The 12,117-nt window shown below is 46.1% G+C and overlaps 1 protein-coding gene across 10 annotated transcripts in view; it reads left to right on the top strand.

Moving 5' to 3' along the window:
* Positions 1-4,544: 4,544 nt before the first annotated feature.
* Positions 4,545-12,117, top strand: part of CDC42BPB (CDC42 binding protein kinase beta) — a 90,842-nt gene continuing 83,269 nt past the window's right edge. For 6 of the 10 annotated variants that reach the window (XM_014249849.2, XM_005520108.3, XM_014249846.2 and 3 more), the window contains exon 1: positions 4,546-4,920. In XM_014249849.2, the coding sequence (XP_014105324.2) occupies positions 4,743-4,920 (178 nt within the window). In that variant the 5' untranslated portion in view covers positions 4,546-4,742. Of the gene's footprint in view, positions 4,921-12,117 lie in introns of all 10 variants that reach the window. The other 4 variants (XM_088057183.1, XM_005520109.3, XM_088057181.1 and 1 more) reach the window with 2 other exon arrangements.

Genomic DNA, 12,117 nt, shown 5'->3' with positions numbered 1-12,117 from the left:
GTGCTTTGAGTTCTGCAGATCTACAATCATTCCAGATAAGTGAGAAAACTAAGAACCTGTTCAATTGCCAAAAAAAAAAAAAAAAAAAACAAAAAAAAAAAAACCCGACAAAAAAAAAGAACAAACCCAAAAAAACTTAAAAATTTAAAATGAGATCCGTTCCAGAAAAAGGGGCTGTATTTTTCCACTTAAATATGCCATAGGAAAAAGGAACTGGTAAGATGGATCATTTAATTCATTTTAGCCAGATCACATTTATTTTTAGCCTATGGAATTGGCACAGATGAGTAACAGAAGCAGAATACCTTCAGCTACAATTCCAAGTTTACATACAATTCCTAGTAGGATTACCAAATGTCACCTTTTAGCTCAGTAGAGTTTTTTGCAGCTGAAACCCTTGCTGTGAAAACCCATAATTATTTACAATGCAAACAGCTTTTAACTCTTTGCAAGGGTTTTTTAAAATAAAAATTCAGCTAATTCTGGGATACCTGCAGTATCACTCATAAATAATCCTGCACGTGCTGGTCTGATGTACTGAACCTTCCATAGCTGTTAAAGCCGGATTCAATATCATCTGTCACCCATCTGTCGTTTTCCCAGCACTGGACCCGGTTCTTCACTGCTACTGGTGCAAGTCAGGAATAGCTCCTGAAACCCCTGAATTCTGCTAATGCAAAACACACCGAGGAGACTGGAAACAACAGAGCGATTGGTAGGCAGAGATGGCTATTTCTTCACCGAGCTGCAGTCTCCTTTATCTCTTCCTTGCTGAAGGAGGTGATGATAATCACTGCAGGAACAGATAAGAAGAGCAAAGACAGATATTGTAACAGGATCTCTGTTCTCCCCAGCCATTACTCTGATCAACTGCCTGAAAATTACTCTCCAAAGTGGTAATAAGCTGAAAATGTTAGGCTCTGCTTTTAAATAAAGCAATAGCACCAGAAGAACAATTGTGATTGTTAAAATACCAAGGCTCCTCTAAATGAATGTATCTGTGATATGACACAGTATGATGAAACAACTGTAACCAAGGAGGAACACGGTGAGAGAACAATGAAAACTTCGAGATCTGCTGAAAAATATGTTTTTTCAAGTGGATGTTTGCAGAAGGAAATAGAAAGAGACAGAAGTTATTCAGGAAAAACAAAACTATTTTAGTCTACTGTGAGTTTCCTTTGTTTTAAAATTATAGGTTTTCTGTCATTCACAGCATCTTCTATCGACTTACATTTTTTAGAATTAACAGGTTCCAACATGCCTGCATCTTCTTGACCCAGGTACTAGGTCCAAATGCACAGGATGGTATTATTATGAACTGAATAGCTTTCAAATGTAACAGATTATCTGCTGTCAAAGAGATATCAAACATGCCTGAGGGCCAAGGGATCCTAGAAACAAGTATGTCTGTAATCAGCTGGTGGTCCTGTGTGTCACATGGGAAGCAATACTTTCTGCTCCACAGTAAAGACCCCATTGCTCTGCCCGGGTGTGCTCCTGACCCTTGGGAAAGGGGTGTGCAGCACTGCTTGAGTCTGGCCTTGCCATTGGCCCTGGAGATGACAGATGGGAACGTTCAGGCCTTGCAGCAGTGACTGATATGCCACGTCTGACCATGAACAAAGCCCAGTCTGGTTCCTGCTGCCAGAGGCAGGGTGCTCCCAGCCCAGACAGAACCAGCACTCGGCTGCCTCCTTTCCAGTGCGATGGTTTTGAACACACAGCACTCCAACTACCTGCCGGGGGAGACAGGCAAGGAAACAGCATCCTTGCCAGTTCAGCTTTGCATCAGGACCTGACTGGCTGCATTCCTACAGAAGTAAACTCCCATCCCAAGCTACTCCTCATCTTGCCTTGAGGTGCTGCAGCTTCCAGAGAGAACAGTTCTCAGAATAAGCTGTGATGGGAAAAAAAGCAGTGCTGCGGAAGGTTTTGAGTGCCTTACACCCAGCTCCCTTCTCCCTCAAGGGATCAAGGACAGCAGCTGTGAACACACATGGCTCTTTTTGCCTGGGCTAGCTGTTGCTGGGAAATAAAGTCCTGTCACCAGGGAGGTTCTGAAAGGTATAAAAAGCCACAGCTTCCAGACACCATGTCCTGCTGCAAAGCTGTGCCTACCTGACCAGACCCATGCCTGTTGCTGCTGAGGCAAGTCACAGAGCACAGAATCATGACCAAGGCTGGGAAAGAGAATGCCTTTCTCCAGGTGTGGTAGGAGAATTCTCCCAATGGCACAGCATCTGTGGGGATGGTGGCCCTGGGGTCATCACATCCTTCATGGGAACCCATGGCCTGTCATGGCCAGGTGTAGGGCTGGGTGACTCAGGCAGGCTGCCTGGTCCCCAGTGCACCTGCCTGACCAGTGGGGAGGGGACTTGTCCTGGAGTCCTGTCAGGATGGCACAGGCCAGGGCACACACACTGGACACACATGTTGTCCATGAAATGTGAATCATTACCTGGTGTGCAACAAGCCAAGCATTGCACACTTGAGAGACATTGATTATTTCAGCATTGTGCAAGCCTGGGTGCTCAGTGGTATTTCATAAATCAAGCACAAGCCATCAGAGTTTCTGCACCATTATTCATAAACAGATATTCAGAGTTAGCCACTTCCCAAGCTCAGTCCCTCTACTAGGATTGGTTAGTCATTACATAACCCCAGCTAACTTCTACACGTGGTCAGAGAAAGGGTCTTCATCTGGGCAGGGGTCTTTTTGAGCTGTAGGTGTGATCTTTAGTATTATACTTAAGATAGCTCAGCAATAGGATACATGGACCTTGAGTATTTTGTCTAAGTTAGCAATGGAGCCCCTGGAGCAGGTGCAGTAGAAGACAGCAAGGATGACTGGGGGACTGGAGCATCAATCTTATGAGGAAAGGCTGAGGGAACAGGTCCTGTTCAGCCTCGAGAAAAGACAACTGAGAGGGGACCCCATTAACGCCTACAAGTATCTGAAGGGAGGGTGGCGAGGGGATGGAGCCAGGCTCTCTTTGGTGGTGCCGAGCAACAGGACAAGAGGCAACAAGCAGAAACCGATGCACAGGAAGTTCCACCTGAACATGAGGAAGAACTTTACTGTGCAGTGACCACGCATTGGAACAGGTTGTCCAGAGAGGGTGTGGAGTCTCCCTCAGTGGAGACATCCAAGAGCCATCTGGATGCCATCCTGTGCCATGTGCTTTGGGGTGCCCCTGCTCGAGCAGGGAGGTTGGACAAGACACCCTGTTGTGGTCCTAGACCCATTCCAAGCGCCTCTGATTCTGCACACATAGACAGACACCAACATCGTGATGTGCTGTGCGTTTAAAGCTTGTCAGGGCCAGCATGACCATGAGTGAGGGATGCTGCCTGCTGCCTGTTCTCTGACTAGGGCTCCTTTGTTGTGCCTGAAAGCACACACAGGTCTTACACCAAAGAACCTCCTGACTGAGGATAACACATACAGAAACAGGCACGCACACACACACACACATGCACACACACACACGCACACAGACACACACACGCACACACACACACACACACGCACACACACACAGACACACACACACAGACACACACACACACAGAGACACACACACACAGAGACACACACACACACACAGACACACACACACAGACACACACACACACAGAGACACACACACAGAGACACACACACACACAGACACACGCACACAGACACACACACACACACGCACACGCGCACACACACACACACACAGAGACAGACACACACACACACGCACACATACAGACACACACACACACAGACACACACACACAGACACACACACGCACACACACACAGACACACACACAGACACACACACAGACACACACACACACACACAGACACACGCACACACACACAGACACACACACACACAGACACACACACACAGACACACACACACACACAGACACACACACACGCACACATACAGACACACACACACAGACACACACACACACACAGACACACACACACACACAGACACACACACACAGACACACACACGCACACACACACACGCACACACACAGACACACACACGCACACACACACAGACACACAGACACACACACACGCACACACACAGACACACACACACGCACACACACACAGACACACACACGCACACACACACAGACACACACACACAGACACACGCACACACACACAGACACACACACACACACACACACACAGACACGCACGCACACGCACACACGCACACACACACACAGACACACGCACACACACACGCACACACACACACAGACACACACACACACACGCACACACACCGACACACGAAAGTGCCGACACGGACGCGCAGCCCACGCGCCCTCCGCGGCGAATCTGTCGCTACGGGGCGCCGCCCGGCCCAATCTTCCTGCGCGGCTTCGCGCGGCCCTGCCCACGTCGGAGCGCGCGGGCGCCGCGCGCGGGGCGTGGCCGGAGCCGCCCCGAGGGACGCGCCGGGCCCGGGGAGGAGGAGCGGGATCGGGAGCGGGATCGGCCCTTCCCCGCCGCCGGGGCGAGGCCGCAGCGGAGCGGGGCGGGGGGTGGCCGGGTCCGGCCCATGGACCGTCCGTGCCTGAGGCGGGGCCCGTGGAAGAAGCCGCTCGGCCGCGGGAGGTGGCGCGGGGCGGCTGAGCGCGGCTGAGCCCCGGGGCCTTCGCTTCGCCCCGTCCCGTCCGTGCCCCGCGCCCGCCGCCCGAGCGGCACCATGTCGGCCAAGGTGCGGCTGAAGCGGCTGGAGCAGCTGGTGCTGGACGGCCCGCAGCGGCACGACAGCGTGCTGAGCGTGGAGACCCTGCTCGACCTCCTGGTCGGCGTCTACGCCGAGTGCAGCCGCGACTCGCCGCTCCGCCGCGACCGATACGTGTCCGACTTTCTCGAGTGGGGTGAGCCCGGGCGGGGGCCGGGTGGCGGGGGCTGTGCGCGGTGCCCCTGAGGGGCGGCGGGCCGGTCGGGGGCGGCCCGGCCCCGCAGTGCGCTCCCACCGCCGCTCCCGGCAGCGCCGGAGACGCCGCCCCTGGATGCGGCGCCTCCCTGGGGAACACCCCCGCCGCCAGCCGGGCCTTGACCCTCCAGGTCTCCTCCCTCGGTCCCAGGCGAACCGCTTGGCAGCCGGCAACAGGAACGGCAGCGGAGTGTCCTTGGCCTGAAACCCTGCTCGGCTTAACCCGAAATGTCAGGCTAATCCAGTGCTCCTCGGAGGGTTTCCTACCTGGGGGAGGGGAGGAGGGGAGAGCACCAGGCTCGGGCTTTGAAATACTCTTCTGCTGCTTTAGCGAGATCATGTGTGTGTGTGTGGCTCGAACAAACAACAGTTCCCGTTCATCTTACAGTCTTTTTTAATTTGGCCATGCCCCCCAAGGACAGAGTATTTCTAGGCAGCCTTTCTAAGAGCTTTGTTTAGTGGTTCCCTACTGTTAAGCAGCCTGATAACGAGAGACCTCCAATAGTCCGGAGCGTGCTGACAAAAGAAAATGTGGATACTTTTGATGGCACTTAGGATAAAAGTTTCCTATCCAACGTCGTTTAGTTAAGGCTGTTGACTAGAGGTATGTGGAGAGCAGAGATCCTTCCCTACTGCATGTCTAAATGAATTTATGTTAAAACGGCCATGGTGGCTGACTGGTTTATTCAGCTGAGTAAGTTATGAATAATAATGTATGACGAAGGTGACTTAACTTCTCCATGGAATAAGAATTGGATGGGAGGGAGGAGAGATCATTGCTCACGAGAATGTTGTCCCGTTTATCAGCTGTTCCATGCATGTACAGTTAATTAGGCTTTAAAAAAGCACTCTTAAAAAAATCAAAAAACAACAAAAAAAAAAAAACCAACCAACAAAACAAAGGATTTCCTAAGGGAGAGGGAGGGGCAGATTTACTTCAGTAAATGCAAATGTATGTCTTTAGCACTAGAGACCAGAGCACTAACATGGAGGGACAGCTGGTTCTCCTTAATTTCTGTGGGGACCACCACTCTTTGTCATACACTAACAAACTAAGAGGATTCACTTCCTGGACTCTTCTATTGACGTCAGTAATGCGATTGCCAACTGAATAATTAACCACTTTATCACATCTGCCCCGCAAGGCTGCAGCCTGGGGAACATTGATTATTTGTTTTGTCATGGGAGCTTTGTGTGTCTTCTGCAAAGAGCATTCAGGGGTTTTTGTTTTCAAGCTGGTGGCTTGAACGAGTGAGCACCAGCAAATTGTTAAGTGTGATAGATCAGACTGCAGCATACTTTGAAAACTGAAGTTGGAAGGATTTGGGGCAGGCCAGAGAATGATATGCTTTTTCTATAGCGCTGCTGGTGGTTTTGTCTTACTGATTGATCCCAGCGTTGTCATTTTCTGTGTGATGGGGAGGCCGATTATCCAATTGTTTATAAAATCGCTTCTTTTAATTCTATTTATTGTGTTCACTGAATGTGAAAAGGTTACTGACTTGATGAAAAGTATAGCTCGCAATAAAAACGGTGTGTAGGTTTTACTGCAGTGTGGGATTACCCTGGTATAACAAAGTGCCTATTCAATAAATAATTGAAGTGTATGTGAGCTACCATCTGGTGCTGCAGAGTAGGGATAAAAGTTTATAATCCAGATTCTTGATGGTAAGGGGGTGGGCCTAAGTCTGGTCTGTATATTTGTGTTCCATTGACAAGGGATACCCTTAAAACCAATTATAGTTGATACTGTGTGTTCCTTCCTTTCCTTGAACTTACTTAAAAACAAATAAGTGCCAGCAACGAGACACCTTTTATCTGTGTCCTAGTGCCCTCACAGTGTATTTCCACTGAGGAACTTGTTTCTGCCTCCAGCTAATAGGGAAAATACCATGCCAAACATGCTAATCTTCCTTATGTCATGATGTATCTTAATTACAGCCTGATTTGCTGTTAGAAGATATTCTGGATTAATGTGCACAAGTTTTCTGTGCTGTTACGTGTCTGTAGAAGCATCAGAGTGTAGTTAAATATTTGGGATATACTTTGAAGATCAGTGTTTCTTTATCAACTGGAGACAGAAGGAATTTCCTTTTGACAAAATGGAGACTTAACACTGGCAATGGAAATAAGCTGCATAGGTATTAAGTTTCAATTCAGATGAGCTATATGACAAACATTTTTTTACAATTTTGATTTTAAAACTGGGTGTGAGGTATCACACGTGTAAAACTCCCTTGAAATGATTCAGTGTGGCTAATAGACTTGCTTGCCTTCTTAATTGGCTAGAGAAAATAGAGTTCAGGCGTGGTAGTTGAGGCAGGGTTTTTTTCTGGCTGTGGGGTGCAGAGGAGATTCTGAGTTGTGTAGTGTAGCTGCTGGATAGGGATATCTCTGCTTTCTGACAGAGCATGGTGCTGCTCATACTCTGTAGCTGGTGGATGCTGGGGAAATGAGGAGTCCAGAAAATTAAGTCCCATGTTCATCTTGTGAGAGTTAGGCCACTTCCTCTCTATTCAACATCTGTGGAAGCCTTGTGCCTTACCTGTGAAGGCTGATAAATTCCAAATGGTGCATCCCTTTGCTTCTGTCCTATTTAATTCCTCCGCTGCTTCCTGGTACTCCTGCCACAGACTTATTTCTTCAAATTTTTCTTCCTATTTGCTAACTATAGAAGAGCACAGGGTGTGGTCCTTTGCCTTGAGGCAGCTTGTGGCTTCCATTGCTTTACAAATCTTGTAAGAATCTGCCATTTTAGCCTTGTCAATTATAGCTTTCCCATGGTGAATGGAGCTTTCAAACAGACTGTTCTTTCCCTATACTGGATGTATAATACACATACCTTTATGCCAAGTGTCTTTGGAAAAGAGTTAGCTGAAGTGCAAGTGAGGAGTCCAAAGTCCTTTTCTTCTAGTTATTTTTATTTATAACGTCTGTTGAAGAAGCTCTCACCAAGTTGGTTATCCCTGTTACATTGTTTATATATTAGATATTGAAATAATGCTCAGTATTCTTAGTGGGAATTGAATCCAAGTCTGTCAGGTAACAGACCCATGTCTACATGTTCAGAAAGAACTTCCCAACTCTGTGCTTTTAAAACAGTCTTTTAAAGTGTTGCTGCATCTGTTGCTCCTAGAGTGAGAAATATATAGTGAGGAATCCTATTTATTCTAGTTGGCCTTTACTCATTCCTCTCTGAAAGTAGGACTGCGTGATGCTATCAGCAGGCACAGAGGAGGCTGCATGGCCTTTGGACTTACTTGATGGACAACGGGTGCTGCAGTGTGGTATTGTCCATACACTGCAGAGGGATGTCCCAAGAGACACTTCCTGCAGAAAATGTCCCTTGTTTACCCTGACAAGGAGAGAAGTACAGGAGTGCTGGAGCAGCACAGTCACAGCTCAGGTGTCTGCACCACCTGTCCTTTAGGTTTCAGGTACAGCGTGTTCCTCCCTGTGGAGCCTCTTGCTCTCTCATTCTGAGGCATCTGAGTCTTGCATAATCCTGTGCTAGACTCGCAGGGCACCTTGCTGGCTGGCATCACTTCTGTGCTGGTTTGACATCACCTCGTTTTTCAAGAGTTATCTTAGCTGGCTGGTGCTCACTGCTCCTTCCTTCCAGTCACCAGGGACTGGCACAACTGGCTGCTCCATTTTTGGACAGCTACTTGTCACAGTTTGCAGCCAGTAGTCAAACATGTTCGGAGGAGAGTCTCAGAGGAATGGGCCTTATTTGTATTCAAAATGATCCTGGTGCTGCACAGCCTCTCTTGCTTCAGCCTTTGTTTCCTCTGATCCTATTTCATACTGCTGGCCTGCTACAGAGGGCAAGGTGGCACATGTCCCCATACACTTCATTCAGTGTTGTCTCGCTCCCAGACTAAGTATTGGCTGGTTCTCTATGTGACAGCACCTCAAAACCCATGTCAGAGTAGTTTAGACTGACTTTTTTTTTTGTTTGAAGCAGGCTCTTCTGTGGACTGTTTCTCCTCATTTGTTATGAGCTGTCTGTTTGATTGCTGACTTACCTTCTGGGTTCTCAGTTTGTGCAAGGTCTGCTACACAGCTAAAGTGATGTTCTGCTTTAGGATGGTGGTGGGAATTTTTTGTCTCTGTTCTTTTTTCCTGAGAGGGACTTTAAGGATGCTGAAGCTATGGGGGAAACAAAGATGATGCAGATGATTAGTATAAGTAGGCTAGCTTGGCACCTGCTGCTGAGCTCTTGAAGACAGTCTGGCATAATAAGACAGTGGATGTTGTTGTAGTAACATCAATATATTCTCAGTCTGGACTAGAGGAGAGAAAAAACATACATACAGAGTGCTCAAAGCAATCTCTAGCCTAGCCCTGAACTGCCACTTTTGGGAATATATTTGTTGCACTTGAGTGTGGATCATAGATGGAAAAAGTCATGCACAGAACATTGACCAGGATGGGCTGCTCTGCTGGTGCAGTGATTCACAGCTTTAGGTCGCTGTCAGGACTGGTGCTTCAAGTTTGGACCTTGCTATTTGGAGGGGTTCTGTGAGCTTTGCACGTTGACTCTGAGGCCTAGTCTTTCCTCCTTCCAGTTCTGCTTAAAGAGACGCCTTAACCTTTCAGATAAAAAAAATACCTAATTAGGGAAGGGATAACCTTGCAGGCTGGCCTTTCTGTCAGGACAGTGTGGAGCCTGTTCTCTCAGCCTGAGAGCAGTTGTGTTAGAAGTTACATGTGAGCCTGAGAAAGGGTCTTTCCAGCCTGCATTAGAACATCTTCTAGGCTAGCTGCAGGGTTGACCTAGTCCTCTGCCACAGGTACTGATGTACTAGAAAAAGTGCTAGGTAAGGGCAGGGACACAATGTGTAGCAAGTGTGCTGCTAGCATAGGACGCAAAACTATCCTTAATTGATTTTGAGATGACCTCAGAGCTGATGGACTTTTAAGATTGCTTATGAGGATCTGTTGGTCTTTTGGGGTTACACCAGGAAAAACTGTCACTTGATAACATGTCATATCTCTTGACTTGAGGGCTTAAATTCCTCTGTTCCTTCCCTTTGGCACTCCTCCCCCATCCCCCGCTTGCAGAAATACACATAAAAATCCAGGAAGGGACCTCAGGCTCTGCCAGCTCATATAATGTCCTTCTCTGTGCAGGCAGAAGCTGTGTAGTGAGTGATAAGCCTGTTGGGCACATGTATGAAGTGACAGTGGTTGGATAATGAAGACAACTGATGAACAAGAAAACTGGATTTCAGATTTTGTCTAAGTTTCCTCTGTATCATCCTCTATCCACCAAAGCCTGTTAGGATCCCTTTTACTAGAGCTAGTGGCAGGAGGGTGTGGACTGAGGGCCTGCTGGGCAGGGTACAGCTGCAGGTGCCTTGCAGATGCTCTGGAAAGGTGAGTGGTGGTGGGGACCATGGGTTTTTTGTGCAGTGTGGATGCAGCTAGATCTCTTCCCTGCTCCTGAAGGATTTCCTGTGGTCACAGATGGGGCACCATAGCTCGGATCACCTTCTGTAACGGGGTCATAATGGTCATCTGGCAGAATAGTGTGACCCTGGCTTCTGAATCTCAGCTACCTGCATTCCCTGCTTTGATGAAACTGGTTTTGTTCTTTTCAAAGGTGTAGCTTAGGAAAAATTCGGCTTGAAGTAGCCCAAACTGCAGTGTTACCTTTGACTGCATTGTAGTTTGGGCTAGTGACATGAGGGCATGTGGTTAAAATCCTGCTGCTGTATGATGATGGACTCTTTACAGGACATCTGTTTTAATCTGTTATTTTTAGAATGAGACAGAATCTTTTAATGACTTTTTCTGTAAAACTTCATGCTATGAAGCATTGACACTGAATGCTGCAGTCATGTTTTAAGTAGTGGCAAAGTAACATGGTCTGGAGGATGAGAGGCCATTGGCATGTGCTGTTAAAGTGACAGATGGCATGGGTGAAGATTGTCTTTTGTCCCATGGAAGGAAGTCGGTATTGCTTTTCTCCTGTGGATGAAGGTGCTTAATAAATAGCACCAGTCTTTAGTTAGAGCTTGAAGAATTATGTGGTATATTGAAGGCTGTGATCTGTATTTTGCATTTAAATTTTATGTATGGAAACTCAGAAGTGGGTAAATAAATCACTGATAAGTTTGTCTTCATACAGGAAAATATCTGTGCAGCTAGTAGTTTCTCATTGATGGTACATGATAAAGCGTAAGATTGTAATGCAGATGTAAGATTTCATAAGCATCCATAAATCTAATCTTTTCTGTCTTGTTTCACTTGCAAATTTAAATTATTTTCATATTGATTTTTCACAGATAATATTAAGATACAATATTTTGCCAAAAAAATTACTTTGTTTACATCCTCAAAACTTGCATGGTCATCAAGAGTTACACATTATCAGTGGAAATGGCTTGAAAGTCAGTTTAGTCAACAGATCCAGTACAATGAACTTTTTTATCAAATTAAGTTGAACTAATCTATTTTTGCAAATAATTAACGTGTGGGAATGAGTCAGTTTCTTCCACACCTACTAGAACAAGTGATTTTAACTGTGAATCAGAACTGAAAAGACTCGTTTCACTAGCTTTTTTTAGCAAGTTACTTCTACCTTTATGATTGTATATTAATGTGTTAGGTTCTAGGAATGTTGATCTCTAGTTGCAGTTATCTGGGAATGTTAAACTGCAGATTCTTCAAATTTATAAAAAATTACATTTTTTTTCCTTGCATATAATTTGAGGCAATTCATACAAGCTGGTTTAAGATGAGTATTACAAAAAGGAAGAACTATAATACTTAACAATTGCAAATTTATCTGCACCATTAATAGAATGTAGTGCCTAGGATTATAAAAAAAATTATGGGTTCATCTTTTTCATTACCAAAGTCTGAAAAAATTAATAGGATGATGGACCAGAAATAAAATGTTTAGAAAAATAGAAAGGACTTGTTAAAGCTTTTAATGTATTTTTGCTTTTGATAATACTTTCTATAGAGTTGTCATTTATTTCCTAAGTTTTTCATAAGTTTCGCTTGAGAGTTCCAGTATATCCTTGAAGTTAACAAAGGGCTTATATCATGCTCACTATTATTTCCCACTGAAGTGCTAGGGGGTTTTGCATTTATTTTATTTAATAGTATTAATTTATTTTATTTT

The sequence above is a fragment of the Pseudopodoces humilis genome, chromosome 7 (genome assembly GCF_049639895.1).
Source record: "Pseudopodoces humilis isolate 2021_Gansu_Grassland_sample_001 chromosome 7, ASM4963989v1, whole genome shotgun sequence".
Taxonomy (NCBI): Eukaryota; Metazoa; Chordata; class Aves; order Passeriformes; family Paridae; genus Pseudopodoces; species Pseudopodoces humilis.
The sequence above is the reverse complement of the archived record's forward strand: the minus strand, read 5'-3'. Positions and strand labels throughout refer to the sequence as shown.